Source organism: Colossoma macropomum, unplaced genomic scaffold (genome assembly GCF_904425465.1).
Source record: "Colossoma macropomum unplaced genomic scaffold, Colossoma_macropomum, whole genome shotgun sequence".
In the NCBI taxonomy this organism is placed as follows: domain Eukaryota; kingdom Metazoa; phylum Chordata; class Actinopteri; order Characiformes; family Serrasalmidae; genus Colossoma; species Colossoma macropomum.
The window spans coordinates 9,710,161-9,735,008 of NW_023494803.1; the positions used below are offsets into that span (position 1 = coordinate 9,710,161).

At 40.6% G+C, this 24,848-nt stretch overlaps 1 protein-coding gene across 3 annotated transcripts in view; it reads left to right on the forward strand.

Annotated features, from left to right (window-relative positions):
- The window catches only part of peli1b (pellino E3 ubiquitin protein ligase 1b), a 69,354-nt gene that overhangs the window by 39,452 nt on the left and 5,054 nt on the right, over positions 1 to 24,848 (forward strand). For all 3 annotated transcript variants that reach the window (XM_036592917.1, XM_036592919.1, XM_036592918.1), the window contains exons 2-6: positions 4,435 to 4,662; positions 12,348 to 12,477; positions 15,392 to 15,493; positions 17,115 to 17,312; positions 19,163 to 19,351. In XM_036592917.1, the coding sequence (XP_036448810.1) occupies positions 4,583 to 4,662; positions 12,348 to 12,477; positions 15,392 to 15,493; positions 17,115 to 17,312; positions 19,163 to 19,351 (699 nt within the window). In that variant the 5' untranslated portion in view covers positions 4,435 to 4,582. The remainder of the gene's footprint in view (positions 1 to 4,434; positions 4,663 to 12,347; positions 12,478 to 15,391; positions 15,494 to 17,114; positions 17,313 to 19,162; positions 19,352 to 24,848) is intronic.

Consider the following 24,848-nt stretch of genomic DNA (forward strand, 5'->3'; position numbering starts at 1 on the left):
AAGAAACGGATTTCAGCTGCTCAAAAGTTTGGGGTCTCCTTTGTCGCAATTTTCATTTCACAATGCGGCAAATATTTTCAGTGGTGACAGATCTGGACTGCAGACGGGCTCTTTTACTATGGAGCAATGCTGTTGTAATACATGCAGAATGTGGTTTGGCATTGTCTTGCTGAAATAATCAAGGCCTTCCCTGAAAAAGACGTCATCTGGATGGCGGCATATGTTGCCAAAACCTACATCTGTCATTCAGCATTAATAGTGCCTTCACAGATGTGCACGTCACCCATGCCATGTGCACTAATGCACCCCTATACCATCATGAATACTGGCTTTTGAACTGTGCACTGATAACAAGCTGAGTGGTCTTTATCCAGGAGGACAGTGTCCATGATTTCCAAAAAGAATTTCAAATGTTAATCTGTCGGACCACAGGACACTTTTCCACTTCACCTCTGTCTATTTTAAATGAGCTCAGGCCCACAGAAGGTGGCAGCGTTTTTGGATCCTGTTTATATATGGTTTTGTCTTTGCATTTTAGAGTTTTAACTTGCATTTGTGGAAGCAGTGACAAACTGTTTTCACAGGCAGTGGTTTTCAGAAGTGTTTCTGAGCCCGTGCAGAGATTTCCTCTATAGAATCATGTCTGTTTTTAATGCAGCGCCGTCTGAAGGCCTAAAGATCACAGCAAGAGAATACTGTTTTTTTTGGTTTTTTTTTGGCCCTGTCCCTTACATACACAGATTTCTCTGGATTCTCTGAATATTTTAATGATATTATGTACTGTAGGTGATGAAACACAAGTTCTTTTTTTCTGCTATTTTTTTGTTGAGAAACGTTATTCTTGAATTGTTGCACTATTTGAGCGTGCAGTCTTTCACAGAGTGGTGAACCCCTCCTCATCTTTACTTCTGAAAGACTCAGCCTCTCTGGGCTCTGCTTTTTTATACCCAATCATGTTGCTGACCTGTTGCCAATTAACCACCAGGTGTTCTTTTAGCATTACACAACTTTACCAGTCTTTTGTTGCCCCTGTCCCAACTTGTTGGCATCAAATTCAAAATGGGCCTATATTTTAAAAAAAAACAATACAATTTCTCAGTTTCAACATTTGATATGTTGTCTTTGTACTATTTTCAATGAAATATAGGGTTCATGATTTGCACGTCATTGCCTTTAGTTTTTATTTACATTTTGCACAGCGTCCCGACTTTTTTGGAAATGGGGGTGCAGAATTATAGAATATATATAGAATACAATAATTTGCCTTATGATTATGTAAATTCAGATGGAAAAAAACAAATATACACTGGGGAATAAGAGGTTAATAAAAGCACATATCGAAGCGCTTTTGGCCCGAAGGTGGTTTAAACACCTGGCAGCTTTAAGTGCTGAGGTGTGCTTGCATCACAATAAGGGGATCAGACTTTCCCTCAACCAGTTGGGCTAGTAACCTGTGGCTAGTTAATGACTATTGTTAGGATTCTGCATGTGTGTTTTCTAATGAAAATCACTGTGTTAAATACAGATAAAGCTCACTGCTATTGCAGATCTTCCTTTTCACCTCCTGTATTATGCTGACACACTCAGTAAAGTGCCAGTTTCCATCCTGGCTGTTTTTCTAACTCTGATCATTGTCTATCTGTATGTGAGAGCCTCTCTGCCTCTCCTGTTTTTATGCATGTGCCTTGGCTTTAAGTAGAACACCTGCTCTGTGACGAGCCCCAGGTTGACCCTTTAAGTCTTGTTTGCAGGCTTAGTGAGTGAGTGTAGTGATCAGTGTGAGCTGAACTGGCCAAGGCGTACACAGTAATGCAGTATATGAATGAAGATGTAGGCACCATCCATCGCTCTAGGTTTAAGGGGTCTGGACTAGTGGGAAAGTTGCGGTATGGAGTAGAATCCACATTGTGGCATGTGTACTGGCAGTAAAGAAGAGTTAACCCCTTAAACGGCCAGAGAGGTGAGCGGAAAGTTTTATTACACACTTATAACCTAAGAGTAGCTCAGCCAGTTTGCACTGAAGTCCCTGTAGTTACTGAATAATAAGCGTGTGCGTGTGTGTGTATATATATATACATACATACACACACACACACACACACACACACACACACACACACACACACACACACACGTATATAAACACATTGGTTGAAACTGGAAAGTGACATGATTAAAGATGTCCCTGTGTCATTTGTATTCATTTTTTATGTTTGGTTCGTGGTATTGATGCTTTGATTTACTAAAATACACAGTTTGTCAGCTGCTGCGGCAGTAATACATGCCATTTTTGGACTGTCGCTATTGATTAAATAAATTGATAAGTGATAGGCTGGTCTAGCGATTAGTTTGATGATAATCTGAGCATTTTTTTTGTTTGGCAATTAGTATCAGTGGGTTTTACTTAATAGCATTCAATGCAGAGCCTTTCAAAGATTTCAGATTACTTCATTGAAAAAGAAGCCTTTGAAAATGATCAGTATATAAATAAAACACTGGCAACAGTGCATAAAAATATGTCCATGAGGCTCTGTTTCTTCAGACTGCATCAACAAGGTATTTGCAGGTGTCAACAAATGCAATTTAATGCATTCTGAATGATTTTTAATGCCATTTGAGACGTTTAATTTCACTTTTTGAGACTGATTTCATGAACGTGGTGTAACGTGACTGTGCATAATTTAATACAGAAATATTCTCTTTCTAAGTAGCTTGAGTACTGCTGCTACAATAAATTCTTTCCACTTTTTCTATGGGAATTTCAATTGTACGTTAGCGCCAAGCTAGTGACTATATATATTCACTTGCCACACAGGTTTATTATGAAATATTATCGTGAAATAACATCACGACTGTGATTTGCTCACAGGCACGAGCCAAAGGCGAATGAATAAAGTAAGAAATAAATAAATTGGGCTGTGAACGTGGCATTTAATTTGTTTTAATGTTAGCAGTTCCTTCTGCCAAATTATAGTTCCTTAACAAGCAGCTTGTTGCTACATCGGAGTAATGAACTCTGCTCACTCGCTGCACGGTCTGCTGTAAGCCTTGACTTTTGAAGTACAGACTGAGCCATAAAACTGCTGCAATATCAAGTTTAGCTCGCTTTTGACAATTTTTGCCAGATCAATATTAATGTTGTTTTGTTCCAGCCAGTCTGTAAAGCATCTTACAGCCCATTTTGTTTAGCGAATGGTATTCGGTTAATTTCTGGCTGATTCCAGGTTGTTTAGGTTCTTCTGTCACAACTGCCGACTGAAAAGCTGCTCAGTGGTGATGACAGTTAAGGAATTTAATGTAGTCTCATCTTCAGAGTCTGACCGAATCGGCTGTAGGTCAAATGTAATCTTGAAAGTAGGCCAGCTCTACTTCAACATGGACATTTGAAGCTTCTAACAGACATCCGAGAGGCATAGTCTTTACTTCTTTTTCAGAAACAAAACCGTCAGTAAAGCCTAATAGCTTTATAATGACCTTATTACTAAGCTGCTTCTTTGAGAACATGCTTTTTAATTGATGCATCTTTTTAATGGTGTAATTGGGACTGCCTTAATGGCGGTATATGTTCATTTGCAGCTGTAATACTTGGGCTTGGGCACCTACATTTATCACGGTCTGATTTCACCATCCTGTAGCATCTATGCAAGACATTTTGCAGCAGCACTACAAGGCGAGATTTTGCAATCTTGTAGCAGTAATGGTGTGTAGCGTCCCTGATGGGATCAGCAGGCTGTTTGTCAGTAAGCCTGATGAATCAGACTCACTGCGAGAGTTAGCTGAGAGAGGATCTGTTCATTAACCCCCTCACTGTCTACACACGCCTCGCACGTTTGTGTCATGCTGTGTGTGTGTGTGTGTGTGTGAGGATATTCAGTGCGCTCCATTTGGCCAGGCTAACAGGTGTTAGTAGCTTTAATTAGCTGAGCTGTAAGGTTGTGTAAGGAGAAAGCAGAGCTAGCATATAGTTCACATTTGCTATTAAAATTCCTTCTGCGTTAATGAGAAATGTAATGAACTCATCCATGTGTTAGTAGCGTATATAGCCTGTGCAATATAATGCTAAAAGAATGGTGGGCTGTGTGGTCAGCTCATAGGCTTACCTTAATGATGATCGTAATCAGCTCATACTACATGACACAATAATAAGGCTGTTCGTCATGCTTCATTTTCTCGCCTGACTGCAAGACGAGACCAAATATGGGTAATCAAACCACTGACTGCATTGCCTGTGCTTATACTTTTAAACATATCTTCGCTTTGGGGTTGCTGGGATCATTTTAACTGCCAAAGTAGTCCATTCCTCTTTATCAAACCACCAAATTGATCCAGTTTTAAGCTTTAAAGTTTTAGCCACTTCCAGAATTTGCACTGCTATATTAATACTTCAGTAACTAACTGGTCATATTCATGTTCTCTCTTTCTCTCACTTTGTAGGATTCATGCAGTAGCAGCAGCAACGATGATGCTGATGCTGGCAGCGATGAAGCTGAGACACAGCTGAGACCGACTGTGTGGTTGTGTAGCGTTCGTAACTGGAGAGCCAGAACACCCGCACGCACACAAGCGCACACACGCCGTACCCATGTTTTCCCCCGAGCAGGAGAACATCTCCACCTCCTCCACCAAAGTGCCAATTAAATACGGAGAGCTCATCGTACTCGGGTAAGAGTGATGGACCGGGACGTTTGACCCTTGTTCTGCTGCAGCCACTCTGAAAATTTAACACTAACACTAATACTGTATTTTTTTTTTTAAGGCCGGGATACTTTGAACGCATTTTGTATCCGTTTGTTACCTTGGTGTTCGATTCTGTGTTTAATATGCCCAAGCTTCATTTTTTCAAGCCACCTAAACTATGTATTTCATCAGCAAATGCCCTTAAAAGAACAGTTATTGTTAATATATGGGAAATTTTAAAAATAAATAAATAACAGCTGGTTTTGAACGCTTTATTTATACCATGCACCTCAGCGTGCAACCAAATCATCGCTGTCTAGAGCATCTAGAAGAGCAGAGATGCCTGAACTAGGAGGCCCGTGACACAATCCTTTCTGGCCCATAAAAGTATTTTAATTTTCTATTAATATTAGCCCGTTTCACACTGCGCTGCACTACAATCCCCACCATGCTTTGCAACGTAATGACTCTTCTACCCCAACAAAATCTATAGGGACAGCAGTTATACATCAGTTCTACACAGTTCCACACCAGTCGTATCACCAAACACACTAACTGCATTTCAGCTGCAGTTCAGCCAACATAAACACCTAATGTTGGCTCAGCAGCTCAGAAATTGAGCCCAAGTCTAAATGAACTTGCAGCAAAGAAGAGATGCCAGAAGGCTAGTTCAAGCAAATAGGTACGATTAAAAGACCGAGCTCCTGGGGACATTCAAATTTTGAATACTTCAAGTATTCATATAATTTTTCAAGGTCTACTACAAGTGCCTAGATCTTACTGCTGAAGTTTTTGCGTATTTTGAATAAACAGTGGTCAGTTCAGGTTAGAGCACAGCATGAATTAAAAATTAAATAAAACCATTTTTTTCTTCTGGGCCATGGACATGTTGAGATTTTTTTAACGTGGTCCCTTTAGTGGTTGAGTTTGACACCCCTGCTTTAGGCTGTGGACTGAAAAGCACAATCCGCGGAGTGGAAGTGATCATAGTTTCAGCATTACGGTTACCTTGGAACGTGTGCTCTGAGCTTGGTTTGTCCAGGAGAACAGGATACACCAGCTGAGCGGGGTACCTGGTGAGCCACTTCAGTGGTGGCTCTCCTCGCGTTCAGTCAAGCCTGCAGCTTCAAACTCTCCTTAGTCCTCAATTCCACTTTCAGCTCAGCTATGACTGAGCTCAGCTTGGCCTGCATGTCAACCTCACTACTGCTTTCAATGATAAAAAAATTAGCTGAATAAAATAACTCGATAAAAGAAATAAAAGCAGCTAAACTAAAATGAACTAAAATTGTGATGGTGATAAAGCTCGTAAATTGTAATTCACCCTTAGTGTCTGCATGACTCAAAAAAACCTGCATCTGTATGTCATGAGGGCTACAGGCTTTAGTCTGACTAATAATATATTGTTGCTGCCTACTGTGATCACTTTTTAATTGCTGCTGTTGGAACAAAACCTTGTATCTCCAAAATGGTAACTTTACAGGAGAAGGATAAAACATACTTTACTTTTAATGTAAGTCAATGAAACCAGACTTTTTTTCAGAGTAATTTTGGGCCGTTTCTTTTGGTCCATCCTTCATGAAATTTACACACAGTGAAAAAAGACCAGCAGGCATTTTCAAATTATTATCAAATTATATGAAAAACTGAAAAACGACAAAAATGGAGATGCAAGTTTTGTTGTGACAGCAGCAATATCTAAATTGTACATCTCTATATTGGAATGCAGTGTAATTACAATGGTGATAGAAATATGCTGTGTAAGATTCCGATGTGCTGTAATTTTAAAGGAAGGAAACAGAGCAAACAATTTGTCAAGTATGTAAAGGCGTTATTTCAGCATAGAGTGGCAGAACCAGGAAGCAAAAGTTCATTTAACCTAATGATAACTGAATTTTATCAGTGCTGCCCAGGACTATCAGTGATTTTATAATGCAGTTGAATTGCATGACCTCTGACAAACCTGTGCGTGTTTTTAATAGGCTTTATTCCTCCCGGAATGGCTTGTTCTAGTTGTGTGTGTGTGTGTGTGTGTGTGTGTGTGTGTGTGTGTGTATGCGATGTGGGGGCCACCTGTGTGGTAATCTAGGTCAGAGAGCTTCAGCCCAGTCCTCGAGGCACCCCCTGCCAGTCATAAATTATTTTTGTTTTTCCAGTGCTTTATACACCTCAGTCAGTTAATCAATCCCCTCAACTGCAATGTGGTTAGAGCTGGGTTAGAATGAAAATGAAGGCTGGCTGGTGGTCCTTGAGGAACCGGGTTGGAGACCTCTGATCTAGGTCAGTGTTTCTCAGTCCCAGTCCTGCTGTAGCCCTGCAGTACGCTGCTTATCTATACCATTATCTAAAAAGAACGGTGTCAGAAAGCCAGTGGGCCAGTGAATATTAATGGATTCACTGCCACCTCAAGGAGATTTTTAGAAACGAATATACAGTAGTGTGTTAAAGGGCTCATATCATGGACGAACAAATTTCCCTTAAGTTTGATGTAGCATGTAATCATTGTTATAGTTTCAAAACCTACTATTCACTACCCAGACCATACAGTCAATGTACGGAAACTAAGCTGCACAAACAGCCTGTTTTGAGAAACATCTAATTACATATGTGCATATATTCAGCCTTCAGCAGTTAAGCCCCCCCCATTCACAATGAATTTATAAGCAGTGTACCGGCTCCTTTTGACTTAGGCACAATACAGGATGGCCGATTTCCATATAGCAGTCTGAAAGACACAGTAATACAAAAAAAACGTTTAATAGGCATAAAGGGAGATGTAAAAATGAATTATGACCACTTGGTATATGAAAACACACAAATGTTCTAAGTGGACCTCAAGGGAGAAATTGAATATGAGAGTACTGTAGGATGTGGGCCCTTTAAAATCTTTTATGTTCCTTCTGTTCAAGTGGTTAAACCTTGGTTCTCTCAGGGTGTGTTCGCACTTGGCAGATCTGGTTCAATATGAACAAACTGTGGTACGATTGCTCTGTTTGGTACGATTTGTTATGCATAAATGTAACATGGACCGTAGATGTCAATGTATACCGACCACAGAATGAACCACCATACCTTCTCTGCAAACGTACTTTGGCGAAATTTCAGATGCACACATTTTTCTTTACCCTGTGAGCTCTGAATTGACAATTATAGAATGGTTAATTTCAGCGTAAAAACATGAGACCAACTTTTATAGAAGCTGTATTCCACTCAAGGCCATCCTTTAGAGTCACTTTACTTCCCTTGGCATCATGGGAAAACCTTGGTAATGCACAGCCTTGAGTGGCTTATAGCTTTAGAATATGAAAAGACAGATAAAACAACACCTGTATAAACCCGCTGTCTTGGCTAGGCCACAGTACAGTGTAGTTCAGAATGTTTGTTGGATGGCCAAATGTAAGACACACATTCTGTCCCATTTGTTGTGGTATTTGCAATATGGCATTTGGGTAACACTTTACTTGAACCCCGCTACATAACATTGACATAACCGTGCCATAATGCTGCATAACATTGACATAACCGTGCCATAATGCTGCATAACATTGACATAACTGTGCCATAATGCTACTGCTATAGACATTTGTTTACGTCGTTTGGGCTGATGTCAAATATGTCCATTTGGGAATCAGACCTAAAATGTGGTCCAGTTCAAGACAATCGAAGTACAAATATAAACACACCCACAGAAAGAATAAAAGTTCAGGGTGAACTTTTAAACTAAAGTTTAAAACTTTAAAACTAAAGTTTAAGTCTCTTAAAAATTAGTCTCATAGCTTAAAGCCTGATTTTTGTCTGTCAGTTTTCATAGATACAGTTTTCGCAGTACATCATGCCTCAGCAATATCAGCAAGTCTTTTAGAGACTGCTTAACACCACCACACGGTTTGAGGTGAAGGAGTTGTTGATTTCAGTCAGTTTGCACTTTGTTTCCATTACTTCTCAGCTATGTTACCTTTGTAACTCCAAAAACTAAAGAAGCAAACTTCAGTCACCAGGCATGTCTTGGCTGATCCAGTACATCTGGTAAAACTGAGTAAATCAGATTTTTGCATGAGCTTTGGCCTCAAATCTCAAACTAGTTTGCACTAAGAGCGTAAAGGCAGATTCGTCATGTTTATATGATGATGTACCTTTTAAGCCTGTTTATCACTTTTATCAGTTTGATAAGCTGATATGACGAGTCATTTGTGGTTTAGAGAGAGAGGCGCGGAGAGAGGGAGTTAATGAATAGCTGAAGTATTTGTAGGTCATGATCCCAATAAATACTTTTTGGTTTAAAGAGACACTGTGTTGTTTGTGTTTCTGTTCTGTTGTTATGGAGGAGAAAAGTCTCCCTCGCTTCTCCCACCAACCTCCTTCACTCCACTGTTCTTTATTTCTTTTCCCCCTCGTTTTCCACTGCTCCTTCTGTACTTTGCTTGTTCCACACAGCAGCTAACAGTGAAAGTCTTTCTTTCTCTTCTTTGTCTTTCATTCTTTTCCGTCTTTTCTTTATCTTCTTGTTCGCTGCGAATGTGATGAAGACTTGCATATGTAACACCACACATGTGTCCTGAGCAACACCACAGAAATTCCCTGTTCAGAGTGACTCACTCAGCTGTTTGGGAATTCTGCGCTGATTTATTGGCCTCCACTGCTCTTCCCATCCCCGGAGTCCCAGCCAGAAACTTTCCATGATTACATCCTCTCAGTGTGTGGAGTGTGTGGTGTTTCTGTGTTGGTTAGCTCACTGGAGGTGTGTTATTTAGACCCCTCTCTAAAAAGTCCAAGGCAGTTCCACCTCACACGGTGGAATGGTTGTGTTTCTGCTGGTGTAGAAGTGGAGAAAAACTGTACTGTAAAGGGTGGACAGCCTAAATAAGACTCTGTGTGTGTGTATAGTACCAATAGCTTGGAATCTGATTTGTTTTTTATTTTTTCATAAAGGCACTTTTGATGTAAAGGCTTACGTTTAAATGCCCACCCGAGTTGTTTTGTGCAGCAAGGTCTGAGCGTATGAGGAAATTCTTCAAACCTGTTGGAAAAGCACCCCAGGTGGCTCCTTATGAAGCTGCTTGAGAGAACGTCAAGAGTGGGTAAAGCTGCATCAAAGCAAAGGCTTTGAATAATCTAATATACAAGTTTGAATATGTTTAACTCATGTTCAGTCACTGCGTAATTCCATATGTGCCCATTCTTTTGTAACAACTTCACTATTATTCCAAAATAGAGAAAATATCATATCAATAAAACAAACTGTCCAGACATGTACAATTGTGTGCAGAAGTTTTCATAGACCTTAATTGACTCGTTAAGACTGGTTAGGCAGGTCATGAATTGTTATTAAAAATTCTCAGCTCATGACAATTCAGGAGCGTAATAAATTTTCTGATTCCTCAGTCCTTGTACTTCAATCGACAGCTGTGGGGTCCTCTAAGCAGCTGACTGAGGACCTGAAAATAAAGATAATTGATGCCTAAAAAGCAGGAGAAGGCTTAAAAAAAGATATCAAGGCTCGCGATTGCTGCTGTCAGAAATGTCATTATGAAGTGGCAGTCAAGGAGAGCAGTAGAAATCAAGGCACAATCAGTAAGACCAAAAAAAAACAAAGATAGAACTGCTTGTATGCTGGTCAGAAAGGTATAGCAAAACCCCCCATGTGACAGCAAAGGTCCTGTAGCAAGGTTTAGCCTTACACAAGTGTGGTGAGGCACCGTTCTACTGCGCAACATTGCTTGCACAAACATGATCTGTGTTCAAGAGTCAGAAGGAAACCTTACCTGTGACCTCATTACAGAAATCAATGCCTGAAGTATGCAAAACAGCATCTAGAGAAGCCAGAGGCATTTTGGAAACAAGTGCTGTCGACTGACAAAGTAAAAATGTAACTCTTTGAACACGATTACTAAACATTTGTTTACAGAAAAAAGGAGCAGCATTTGATGAAAAGAACTCCTTGTCCACTATTAAGCTTGTAGATAGATCTGTTATGCCATGGGGTTGTGTGGCAGCCAGTGGTACATTGCATGAAAATCTGTGGGGTAGATCTCTCAATACTGTCCACTGCTACCATGGATGGATGTTTATAATTACCATAGCAACACAAGTCTGTTATAGCGCCACCTTCAGGAGCCTGTACAACTCCACACAGACACTGGAGTCCGGACGTGGTGCGAGAGCTTTTCCTCTAGACGTATCGATTTTGATCAAGGGCGCGTTGAATGGAAATATTGATTTTGATTCAGAGTGCATTGATCGGAAGCTCCAGAGTGAATGAGCTTCAAACGAATCTGAGTGGACCATAAGAAGCAAAGTACTTCAGCCCCTTCATACTGAAAGCGTTTTCATTTCAGGACCGCACGCAGAGGTGTGTGAGCTCTGCAGTTTAAGAGGATTGGTTTCTGTTTAGTTAGAGCTTTACCTCCAGACAGAAAGCTCTCTGGCGTCTGTATTAGTAGCCTAGCACATGAGAGCAGAGCCCCCAAAGTGGTCATTAAAGGACTAAGGCTTGTTGGCTTATATAAGAGGAAGACCAGGCACCTATATATGTACTATAGAAGCCACTGGAGGTGCAGTATATATTCTCCTCTTATAAGAGCAAGTTTATTTTGTTGTGTTATCCGACACCACCATGATCAACCATCCTCCTCAGCATCTGAAGAGTCTGCAGCTCTTTGTGCATTATTAATAGATCATGTACCCAGAAGAAGGAATATAAAGTTTCTGCTTTGAAATGTGTCTACAATATTGCATGTGTTTCAAGGGTCTAAAATGCTGTGGAGGGAGTAGGGGGCGTGTATCAGGGAATCTCTGTAACCTTGTCTGGCCTGTGGTGTGTCAGACAGCCAAATATTTAGTACAGTCATCGCGCTCCAGATAGGTGGCGTAATGTGAACATGTAGGTTAATGTTAAAGGCTGCTGGTTGGAGTGGCATGGAGAGCATACATTAATTAGAAACATCATAATAGCAATTAAACAGGCAAATGTATTAACTGAAAGTCATTTTTTCTAAATGGGAATCCAGTTTTCCTTGAATCCAGTTACACCACTGTGTAGACACAATGTGATGCAGATGGTTATTCAGACACATTGCTTTTGTCTGTCTGTATTTCACTGCCTGTTGTAGGTAACACTGCCTTTGCCTACCTGTGTAAAATGATCAAATTGTAAGTCGCTCTGGATAAGAGCGTCTGCCAAATACCATAAATGTGAATGTAAACAGTTCCTTCAGTCATGTTTGTCTGTTCAGTGCGTTATTGACAGTAGTTCTGAACCATAGTGACGGAAATAAACGCACTCTTTTGCTGGTCAGCAGCTTGCTGGAGCTTTGCTCTTGCTGTGGTTTGTAGTTTTTGCTATAGGTTTAGTTCTGTGTTTACAGGCTTTAAAGGTCTGGTATCATGGAAAACTGAACTTTGCCCTTCTTTTCTCTCTTTGTTTGATGTAGAATGGCTCTTTGTGTATTATTAATAGCTTGTGAACTCGGAAGAAAGAGTATAAAGTGCTTTCAGATGTCTATATTTGTGTGTGTATGTTACTTGGGCAGAGGAGGCTCTGCTTCTCTGTTACTTGTACACTTGATATAATTGATTTTTCTGTTTTTCTCCGCTGTTGTGGGTTAACATGCAGACGTCGGGCTGTGGCAGGTGTTCTCAGGGGTATTCATGTTGGTGTTTTTTGCATGCAGGTACAATGGCTCTCTCCCAAATGGGGACCGCGGCAGACGGAAGAGCCGATTCGCTCTCTTCAAGCGGCCCAAAGCGAATGGAGTCAAACCCAGCACTATCCATGTAGCCTGCACACCGCAAGCAGCCAAGGTAGAAACATTGCACTCTACACATGACCTGCTCCATCATTTTCAGTCACTTATGACCCAGGAACAGGGATGTACAGATCCTACTTCTTCTCTCCTAATTCCCATTTCAATGCCTGAGCTTGCGGTGTCAGTCTGGTGAAAAAATCAGTGATTTTCTTTCTCAGTTTGAAATCTTAGGCTATGTTCACACAGCAGGTAAAAGTGGCCCAAATCTGATTTTCTCGCCAAATCCACATCAGTCTGCACAGATCAGCTCCTAAACTGACCCGTATGCGCGAAAGAACAGTGCTTCACGTTGCTGCATGTGGCTCATCCAGAGGTAAACAATCATGACTATGAACCAACGCCAGTCGCTCCCGGAGGGTTCAGTTTCATCTTCGCCGGCATCACAGGAGCTATCATTAAGTTCCGATGGCTGACAGCTGGGCTCTCTACCCAGAATGTGTTTGAGCTCTCGGTAAAAAAGGCACCTAATTTCTACTTCTTTGGTTCGCATCCTTGGATTCTTTAAGCTTTGCTTTCAGACTTTTGACTGTTCTTTGGAAAAGTCTGTTCTAATTTTCTGTACAGAAACATCAGCCTAAATGTTTATGAGGTCTCAGCAGCGCGAAACGATGACGAATGTCGAGTTGGATTGACGTAAATGTCGCATGAATTCCAATCTGGCTGTTCAGACTGAGTCGCATTGCCGCAGATCAGATACGTATCGGATTTCAGTACCACATATGAAAGTGCCCCAAATCGGAATTGAAAATGTCACATTGAGTGTGTTTTTTTGCTGTTCACACTTACACACATTTGAGCCACTTTTATCTGCTGTGTAAACAAAGCCTTAGATGTCTCACTGGGTGGAGTTGCTTGAGATCATTCTTCCGTGTGTGAACTATGAGAAAAAAAGAATTTAAGAAAAAATGAAGTGTATGGCAAAGTAGGCTACTGTACAATGCAACTAATGTAACTAAGACACAGTATCAAATGTGGATTGCTGGAGTTTTTAAACACTGTGTCCACTCATTGTCCACTCTATTAGACCCTCCTACCTTGTCAGTCCACCTTGTAGATGTAAAGTCAGAGACGGTAGCTCATCTGCTGCTGCACAGTTTGTGTTGGTCATCCTCTATTCCATCGTCAGTGGTCACAGGACACTGCCCACAGGATGCTGTTGGCTGGATATTTTTGGTTGGTGGACTATTCTCAGTCCAGCAGAGACACTGAGGTGTTTAAAAACTCCAGCAGCACTGCTGTGTCTGATCCACTCAGACCGTCAGTTACACATTTCAACCAGAGAGGTTTCCAAATCCCTAAAACTTAGTGCAGCTTTAAAATATGCTCACGGTGAAACATGTTGAACTTTGGCCTAAATGTTTGCATTTTAAGACAATATTCAAATATATTAGAACATTTTTATTCAACATAAGCCAACACAAACGCACATACACATAAATCTGACACCAATGACGTTATTAAAAGGGCTCTGTAAAGACAGATGATACTTTTCAACCATTAATTGTACTGTATTTTTCAGCATTGTTTAGTTGTTTAGCTACAGTTTGTAATAACAGAGGAGGTAAGAAATAGAGCGATTGAGCAAGAGAGAGTGATATTCAGCTCACAGCTCATCTCCTGAGAGAAAGCCAGTTCTCTACATGCAGGTTTGTCTTGAACGCAGCAAACACGTCAATGAGAGCTTCAAATCTATATTTATTGTTTGAATATTGCAATAATATTGATGCAATATGAAAGCTGAGACAAACAGAACCTAGGTTTTTTGCTTAAAATCTGGTTTTGACACAAATGTGTGAAAAATGTGTCACTTAAAGGAACCACAGGGGACACATGCACATTGTGTGGGTCTCGAGCCCTTGTTTTATCCACACATCTGGATACACTTGAGCTTATAAGTAGCTCCTCTGTTTTACCACATGCCCAGCTTAAACTGCTCCACGTAGGCGCCACTTTATGTCCACTCTGACACTCCTGCTCAGTGTCCCACCCGATAGTAGGTGTGGTGCCGTTGGAGAGAGTGCTTTTACTCATGCTAAGTCCTGAGATCAGTCTGTTCTCCACTTGTCCATTGTGTTTTCTACATTACTGTTTGGCTAATGTAGATAGTAAGTGATGAAGTCCTCATGTAACCTGCAAGCCCAGTTATCACACGCTTGCCTCAAACAGTGTTGAGTTGTTGAGTAAACGCTCATTGGATCTGACCGTTTCAGTTCTGATTTGGGCCACTTTCATATGTGGTACTGAAATCCGTTATGTGTCAATACGACAGTCAGATCGAAAAAACAGACCCTTCACAGCAACGTCATCAAAACGGCTGTTACTGTGGTTACGCTTCACATATTCTTTTTGGAGGAGCAAGACAGGCGCAGGTGGTGTAAACAAGCAAGTATGATGCTTTTCAGCAAGAGAAATCAAACAAACTATTCAAAATCAACTTTAGTTTGACAAAAGGCAGAAGCAAAGGAGTCAAAGGAGCTTCACACAGATTAAGTGCCTTTTATCCAGTAGGTGTTACATCCCTGCTTCTGGCATCTGGTTTGTGTTATTTTGCTAGTGTTTTTCTGTAGCCGGTAACCGAAGGTAACTGAGCTTCCTTTCTCTGTCTGAACAGCTTTTACAAAATAAAACCACATAAATTCACTTTTTTTTTGCTGTTTTGCATTTGATGGGGCAAAAGTAGCCCACATTTTATGACTAAAATGGTATTAGCCGCCATCCTGAAGCTGGTCTTCTAAGTTAATGGGGAAATTGTAGAAATCTGATGTAAATATCGCTTAATTTATGGAAATTCTGCAGACGAATGAAATCTGAATCTGCGATTCTCATTGTCAACAAAAAGGGCCAGGTCATGCCGTTGTAAGTTATTTATATTGTTTTGCTTTTCTTGATCTCTCCCTCTCCCTCTGTAGGCCATAAGCAACAAGGACCAGCACAGTATCTCCTACACCTTGTCTCGAGCTCATACGGTGGTGGTGGAGTACACTCATGACAGCAATACGGATATGTTCCAGGTACTTTTACATGCACCAGTACGCACACTACACCTGTGGTCCAGGTACACACACCAGATTTATTTACTGGCACTTTACATACAAGCTAAAGATGGCTTGCATTTTTTATTGGTTTTCTTTTGAGAGATGTAATAAGGCTGGTTTGAGTGTGCCTGTGTTTGTGCTCTTTAAAGCTAAAAGAACTGTAGCACAAGTACATTTAATGACTGTTATTAGTTCAGCCAGACAAACTGTCTACCTTTTTACAGTAACCTACATTTCTGGAGGATGTATTACCCACACTCACTCTTTTTATTGACCTGCATTGCGTAACTGCATAGATTAGGCTCAAATCTGCAGACTATCATTGGAGTTTTGCACTGTCGCTCATGCGCAGCCCGCCTGCTCGAGTTGGCAGTAGCCAGTCGCATTCCACTCTGTGGTTTTTGTTTCCCGACGTCAGTGAGTGCTGGAATTCTAGACTGACCTTTTAATCACTCAGAGTGTTGCTAGGCAGAGCACAGCTTTACTGCTTGCGACTATGGTAGTGTTTGCTTTGGTTTTTAAAATAAGTTGAGCAAGGTTGACCTTAGTAGTGTGACTCACACTCACATGCACAGAGCAGCTAGATAGCTAGGCCAAGGTGTAACACAGTGCAGTTCCCCTCAGTTTCAATTAAGCAATAGTTCAAAATGGATTGAAAGTAGAATATTAGAATTATCCCCTTAAACTTTAGGGGCCAGGTGCCGTATTATGGAAACTTCTTAAGTCTGGAATCTTATCTGTTTAAACACCATGACAACTTCAGTTAGGACTGAATTTAGGACAGTAGCTACTACAGAACAACAGTTGTTAAGTTCATAATCTTATCCATTAACTCCAGATAAGAAAACAGTATTACAGAAACATCCTAACTAGACTAAATCTCCTAAATACTGTCTAAACTTTTAGACAAGCCCAGATCTGTCTTAATTTAACCGTCAGTTTCTATCGTTTTATGCAGTGACAGGCAGCACAGTTCACTATATTTGGCATAATGATGTTACATTTATCTACGTTGAAAATGGTGCTTTGACTTATGAGGGTTTTTTTTGTAACAGCGTTTAAAAATCCCAGACTAATTGTTGATTGATCGTCGGCTTCGATCAAGGAGGTTAAGATTTCCTAACCTGAGATAAGATTAGATACTGTAAGATAAGATTCCGAAATTAAGACTTAATTCTGTAATACGAATTTGTGAAAAATCTTTTGACCTGTTTTGACCAGATCTTAAGTTAAGACAAAGGGACATTTCTGTAATACGGAAATGTAAGTTCTACTTTCTAGAACTACATTATGCAGAAGTTTAGACTAAGAAGAACGTGCAATTCTGAATCACCATTGACTGACTATTGAGTTGTCAGTCTTGTCCAGTAACTGCAGTGACATATTAAGTAACTACTAGAAATGATTTAGCATCTACATTGAAACAATTAGAACTAGTTAGTTATGTTAGTAAGAACTGCAAACAGGTAGAGTTTGAGGTTTAATAGGGATTATTGGAAAACATAGAAAATGTTTTTCTCATCCCTACTCTTCTCTCTCTTTATCTCTCTCTCTTAATCTGTCTCTCACTGTCCCTCTTCTCCTTCTCTTTCCCCAGATCGGTCGTTCCACTGAAAGCCCCATAGATTTTGTGGTGACGGACACTATCCCGGGCAGCCAAAGTAACTCGGACACGCAGTCGGTCCAGAGCACCATCTCTCGTTTCGCCTGTCGGATCATGTGCCAGCGGACGCCGCCCTACACTGCCCGCATCTATGCCGCCGGATTCGACTCCTCCAAAAACATCTTTCTTGGGGTGAGCTAGATGCTTCTTTTACTCAGACATCATGGCACTGTAATCCACCACCCCAGGTCCCATTTTCTGGGGTGACTGTTTAAGGATTGAACCCTCTCATTCGCCAGCTTCTTGTTCCAATTCTCCCGGGAAAATTTAAACAAGAAGCTGGCGAATGAGAAGCGACTTTAGCCTCGTAAAAAGTTGAACATTGAGAGACATTTTACAAAAACTGTTTCACTTCTGGAAAAGTTTCCTGCCGGAGATGCGAGAAAAGCAGCTACATCTGAGCTAAAGCTTAAAGCAGAGCAAAGTAAGTCTGCGTTTTTGTTTATATTTTTTTTTTGCCTATACTAGCCCATTAGCACATATGAGACACATTTACATTCAAAAAATGGACATAAAATATTGTGGCTCCCAAGGTGGTTTGATTTTTTTGCTGATAGGACAAAATGTCTCTTCTTAAGATTTGGGTTGGGACCCCTGCTCTAGTGTATTGCAGTCTGTCAGAATGACTGTGTTTATCATATGAAGATAATAATGAGGTGCACATGAGAGTGCAGTTATTTAATTTATTAGGAAACAATATTTTGACATTAAAACTCAGCTTGTAAATCAATAAAGTGTAGATTGTAGATGTGTGTATTCGCACAAAGGCTGTTTTTTCCCTCTTTTTGTTTTTTTAGGGATGGCTGTTAAAGCGTGAGGTGATGTTTGTTTCCCAGTTTGGGCCTGTCGTCCAGCACTTTGAGTACATGATCAGACTGTGTTCTGCTGTCAGTGTGTTGATGAGTTGATATCCTCATGGGTTTCACAAGCTCAGCCTGAACATGAACAGAGTGGGAGCTCAAAGCCTCACATACAGATTTTACTCTAAACCCAGCACAGTAATAGCAAGAGTGCCAGAACGATTTATTAAAGCTGGCACAGTTTACTATGGTGGCTCTTAATGTAATTTGATGAGGTAGAAATCTCAGAGATAGGTACAGTAGGTCCTGTGCTGGAACACGGTTTTTCCCAAAATGTGTCCTGATAGGGTTTTGTGTCTGTTGTAGATTGAATTCCTGAAATCTGGTCATTTCATTGTCTGTTTTGGGGATTTTGTCTGCTGGCTGCAGTCTGATTGTTTTAATTTTCAAAACACAAGCCATTCTAGGTTATTTATCTGTAGGGCTTGAGGTCTTTGTCGGTGTGTCTCTTGAGGTTCGTCTAGAAAAAGACAGCACCTAGGCTGCTCACTGAAGTTTTGTTAGTGGTTTTTAAATAACAATCAGGATAAATTCCAGGAAAATGTAACACAAGCACAGCACACAGTCTATCATTTAATAATTTTTGATTGTCGACAAGTAATGTCTTTTCCGTAGCGTCTTTCCAAAAAAAAATTTTAAAAATAATTAATTTAAAGGGGAATTGATTTTTCAAAATTCACCCACTCAATTCATTATTCAAAGTCATTCAAAGTGGTTAGATGAGATTTTTTTTTTCTAGACGCGAGCATTTCACATCAAACCACTCTGAATGACTTATTAACCATTTAATTATGAGGACTTTTTGATAAACTGGTGGAATTCCCTTTTAAGTTATGTGCTGTGAGGTCAGCATAAACTTAAAGCGTCTTTAGGCTTAAAGTTAGCTGACTTGCTAAGACTGCTTTGATCTCACTTTTGCTGTTCTGACTAGTGATTGTAGCCAGCTAGCTCTTATTTGTACCATGCCGTTAGTAATTTGGCTCACAATAGCCCTAGCCTAAGTGCCCATGGTTGCCCTGCCAGTGATTCTCACGATGACCAGCATCCATTAACCCAGACCTCTGAAGAAGTGAGGTGTATCAAAAGTCTGTTCTTTGATGCCTTTTTCTTTTTGCCTCCCAGGAGAAGGCAGCGAAATGGAGAACATCGGATGGACAGATGGACGGCTTGACGACCAACGGCGTGCTGGTGATGCACCCTCGGCACGGCTTCACCGAGGACTCTAAACCGGGCGTTTGGAGAGAGATCTCAGTATGTGGGAATGTATTCACACTCCGTGAGACACGGTCTGCCCAGCAGAGGGGCAAGATGGTGAGAGTTCATTTACATTCTCACAAATTAAACACACAGATATGCACATGCACAATTTAGTGATCACTCACAGGCAAGTACATCCTTATAGAGGACTAGTGGTTCATGGATACTGTTCTTGGGCATTGCTTGCTGGTGCTTTACGCTGCATTCATAACATCTGGGATCTCTCAAACTCACTGTGGGAGTATAAAAAAGCTCTTAAAAATCATTTACACTAGAGTTTGTTTTAGTTGTGGATAGAGACTATGGCAATATAACGACTTCCACTTATCCAAGCATCCCTCTGTATTTAGTGATATTATTCACCAATAACATGCTGTGCACAAACATTAACTTAAAAGGCTGCTTAAAAATATTATAACACGCTATTCTTGTTCTGTTGGTGCCGTTGTGTTGAAGTGATGTTGCAGAACTGCAACTCCGAGAAATCAGAGCTCTTGAGGAACTCCAGCTGTAAGAGTGTAATTACCAATTGATTGACCATTTAAATGGATTTTTTGTACATGGAAGTCGGAAACGTCCCACTTCACACTTGATCACAAACGCAGCCGTAGTCTAGACAGTTTAACCTGCCTTTTCACAGCAACAACAAATATTTTTTTTAAGCATTTTCAGTACAAAAACAGACAATCCAACAAATGAACAGACATACACAAAGATGCAGTTACTTGCTGCAGACCAAGCGACCACAGTATCAGCCTTGACTTAATTCAGTCCGGCAGCGGCTGCTCCAGTACCAGGACATCCATAAAATAGAGCAAGAATGTAGAACGTAGATCTTAAGTGCGTGCTCCGTTCTGCACAAAATTTAAAAAAGTGCTTTCTTCACTGCTGTCAGAGAAGCCATTGCTGTCTTCTTTTGACTGGGTTTCAAGTTAAGTATTGAAATGTTCTCGGGGCAGAAGATTTGGATACAAGGGCAGGTCTACGTCTAAAAGAGTAGCAAGCAAGAAAGCCGTCCTTCCCCAGAGATTCTTCACTGGATGGCACTGCCAGAAAACATGAATAAATGTTCTGAGAGCTTCAAAGTTTATCAGTAGAAAGTTTCATTTGGATCTCAGCAACAACTTTTCATTTAAAGTACTAGCAGGTGTTTTTAGAGGAGCCAGTTTGGAAAATTCTGCCGCCTCCAGCAGCAACGTTTTGCAGACAGCAGCGGTGAGCAGAACGTTCCATCAAGAGTACAGTTCTTCCAACTTTTGTCGTTGACCACAGCAGTGAAGTAAACTGCATGACTTTTTTTTTGTTTTTTTTTTTTCCTTTGGAGCCATGGATGACAAACATCCTATTGTTGAATTCCAGATACACTCTTTATTATTCAAAAAAAAAGAGTACAAGGTGTCCTTCTACCTTCAGTCTACCTTAAATAAACAATCTACAGCCCTACAGTCTTCTGATAATCATCCATTTTTGCCGATAATGCTGTCACCGTGACTGTGTTTATGTGGCTTCATTCCACCGTCGTTTCGTGCCACTATGAGGCATGGAACAATGTTTTAAAGCAAACCTAAGACTGCAGCATTAGGACATTTCAGTATTGGCCATTTATGAGAAAGTCATGTCCCCCTTAGTTATTGTTGCTTTGTCCGCCAAACTTTCAGCCAAGACTACCTGGTAGCATTCATAACTTTTGTACTGAAAGACTAAAACGCTCAATAGAACGAAGGAAAATTTCAAGCTCACAGGTCAACATTTGAAACAGTATGATATTCAAAAATAAACTGGCTTTACAAGATGTTCAGAGCAGGCGTACGTTTTTGAAAACTGACAAAATATGCATGTAGGACAATGTAAAGCCAGCGAAAACTTTGATAACCTAGATGAAGTTTACCTCATCTTAAAGCCAGTATAGTTCTGCCTTTTAATACTGCTGTCTTTGAGCTATGAGCGTGGTCTTCCCCATAGTTTAATACAAAACCCAGCTTCAGGAATAGAATAGAAGCAGCACCACCCTCCAGATGATTAGGATAGTGTGTGTTTTACACATTCTGTAGTAAAACCTTTGTATTATTTCTTCGATGAATAATTCTGACTAATTTACTGCAACAGCCGTTCTCACTGCAGGTTTGTTCTGATCAGTCCTGTCAAAGATTTTCTTCCGCTTGACAGAGGAAGGAACCTTTAGAGATGATTGTGATTGGCTAAGAGGCATGTCAGTCGTAATTTTGCAAAGGTCAGTTCTCAACTGTAGCTCCTGAATGTAAGTGACGGTTATTGCTGGGACTAGGCTGCATTGTTACAAAATGAATTTGGTTTTATAAACGTGTTTCTGAATCCGTTGTTGTGCTGATACTTGTTTGGGAGCCTGACTCAGTGCCCTCCTCATATCCTCCACTAACTAGAAATTTGTACTGAGTAGTTTAGGAGTGTAATGCAGTGTGCTAGACTGGGCTGTCTCATCACACGTCTTTTGGCCAGTCAGACTTTTCTGTCTCTGTCTTGCACGCTGGTTGCTGTGGGACGCTGTTGCCATAGTAACAGCGGAGACGAGACAGTCTTTGTGTGTGTGTGTCTATCAGTCTGTTAGCATGGCTCTCTATCTGTGTAATGTGATGCTGTAAGATGATCAGCAGCTGATCTGCCAAGTGCGTCAGTCAGGAAGACCATTGAGTACCCCCTCTCTCTCACTCTCTCTCACTCGCTCTCTTTCTCTCGCTCGCTCGCTCTCTCACCCCCCTGTATTTGTCTCAGTCGGTGACATTAATGGAAAGCTTCTTGGACGAACTTCAGCAAAAAGTGCTGATGCTGCCGAAAATCAATGTGACCTGAAGTTAGCATTATGCTAGCTGCTGCACACGGTGCCTTTCATTCTTAATTAGCTGCATTACCATATCTGAGGGAAGTATTCCTTGACTGGAAACATGATTTGAGTGTGTGTGGCAGAGCTAAAAAGCTCTCAATGAGGATAGCTTTGAAAGAGGAGTATTGAGAGTCTAAAGCAGTTTGCTTTCTAACATTATTGCTTGCACAAAGCTTTAATAGAACACACATTTAGAGCACAAGTCAAGCAGCTCATGTTAATCTGTCTGATTAGCATCAGAGCAAATGCACTCACAGGCCATCTGAGGAGGTCAAATATTGGCCAGACAATGGCTTAACGCTGGCAAAATGCTGGCTAGACAGCATTTAACAACACTGCAGAAAAGTATTTTAGCCTTATAAAATGGTTGAAATGAGAACTTAAATGGGAACTCCACCGATTTTTCAAACTTTCTGCATAATTAAATGTTTAAGATGTAAACAGAATCATTCAGAGTGGTTTGGTGTGAAACGCTCCACTCTAGAGAAACTTGCGGAGTCAGAACTGTTCAAAGTGGTGGTGATAGGAACCAGATGTCCCCCTCTAAAAGCTCCCTCACAGAAAGTTATTACATGAAATGGTTATGAACACACTGCCTGATGTCTGAATGTATTTTAATCAATTTATTTTAATCCAGTCATGGTGGAGGGGTACATAAAGGGTGTTCTAAGGCAAACTAGTCCCCAAAGCAAATGTGCTATTTTGAGATTGTCCACTATTTTACCATCATCAACATTCCATATAAAAGCTCAGGAGGCACATGTAGATTCAGTGGTGGTTTTGGATAGTGAATAAAATGGCTATATTTGTGTTGTAGTCATGGTGACACCTGGTTCCTATCAGCACCACTGTAAAGAAACCTGAGTCAGTAACTTTCTCTACAAAATAAACAGTTTTATTCCAGACCACTCCAGATGACTCTATATCTAAACCACTGAGTTACGCAGATATTTTGAAAAATGGGTGGGCTTCCCCTTAAAGAAATACTGCTAACAGAGACTGAATGTTGGCTAAATGTGGGCCGAACACTGCTGGACAATATCTCTGCCCAAAGATATTCAGCTTTATAAGCTGTTGTAGAGATTAAGCCTTGCTGGCCAGTTTAGGGACAGCAGAGGCCAAATGTTGGTTCAGAGTTGCCAGATTGCTGGCAAATGCTGTTTTGACAGCGTCTCTGTAGGATGCCATTCAACTTTAGAAGCAGCTGAGGAGATCATGACTTGATCATGTCATGATGGTTTAAGCCACTTTTGACAGACTTTGTGTTAATAGAGGCCACATGCTGGTCAGCATCACTACTGGAATCCTTTTAGCCTTATAAACTGTTGAGATCAAACCACTATGGTTTTAGCTACCCTGACCATGTGTAATGGAGGCGTAACGGCGACCAAAAGTTGGCTAAATGCTGGCTGGATGCTGCTTGACAGCATCACCACAGGAATCCTTTCAGTTTTACAGACTGCAGAGATCAAACCATACTGGATGTCTTTACACAGCGGAATGGAATTGTGATAGAGGCAAAACATCGGCCTAACGTTGGCCAAACTTGGCCGAGCCCTGTCTGACAGTGTCTTTGCAGGGTCCTGTTCAGCTGTAATGAGTGCTTAGGAGATTTAGAAGATTTCTCTGACCAGACTTAAAGTCTACACGTTGACCAGTTAACCATGCTCTGTTCCAGAGAAACTTGCAGAGTCGGAAATGTTCACAGTGGTGGTGATAGGAACCAGACGTCAAGTATTTAATTTTTTATCTAAAACTTCCTCGCTGAAATATGAAATAGTTATGAATACGCTGCCTGATGCCTGAGACATTGTTTTAAGAAGGTTTTGTCCTAAAACATCTTTAAAATCCAAGTTCAGTGGTTGTTTTACATACACTTTTCAGATGCTCTTATGCACGTCCTGTTTGCTAAATTAACTGATAGTCCTACATGATCATTCACTAGTAAGAAAGAAAAAAACATGCTACTCTTTCCACGAAGAGCAAGAACGGGAGCTTACTGCCACCTGCTGATGGCTGTTCAGAACTACATCATCAGTCCTGTATATCTCTGATCTAATAACACGTTCTGTTGATTTTCTGAGTGATAATAAGTTAAAATGTTGCTTAAAATATTGGGAAAAATAAAATACATTTACAATGTGCTGTAACTTTTGCACAGACTACTTTTAATATTTTTATATTTGTTTTCCCTAATATGATACATTTAGCAAATAAACAATAGTTGTGCATTATGTGCAAAAGTGTGCTCTCTGTTGAGTATGTGTATTTATTTATTTATTTATTTATATATGTGTATGTATTCATAACTAAAACATCAAAACATATATAATCTGACCAGGGACGCCCAAACCTTTGGATACAACTGTTATTTTAGTCTCACTCCTACTACACTGGTCATCAGGCAGAGATTTATTAGTGCAGAGAATGAGAAACTTGTTTTTACTGCTGTAATGTTTCCTGTAGGATTTTAAAACATTAACTCCTTAAGCTTGTCTGTATGTCCACATCCTAAGGCAGGGGTATCAAGCTCTATACCTAGGTAACCAGCCATATAACACAGGGTCCAGCGTCAGGTGGGTTAGACAAAAAATCAGTGTAGTTGGCCAACAATCAACTACTAATAAATGTGTTTATTTTGTTGCCATTTATGTGAACAACACATTCTGAATGAGCCAACGGATATCACCTTCA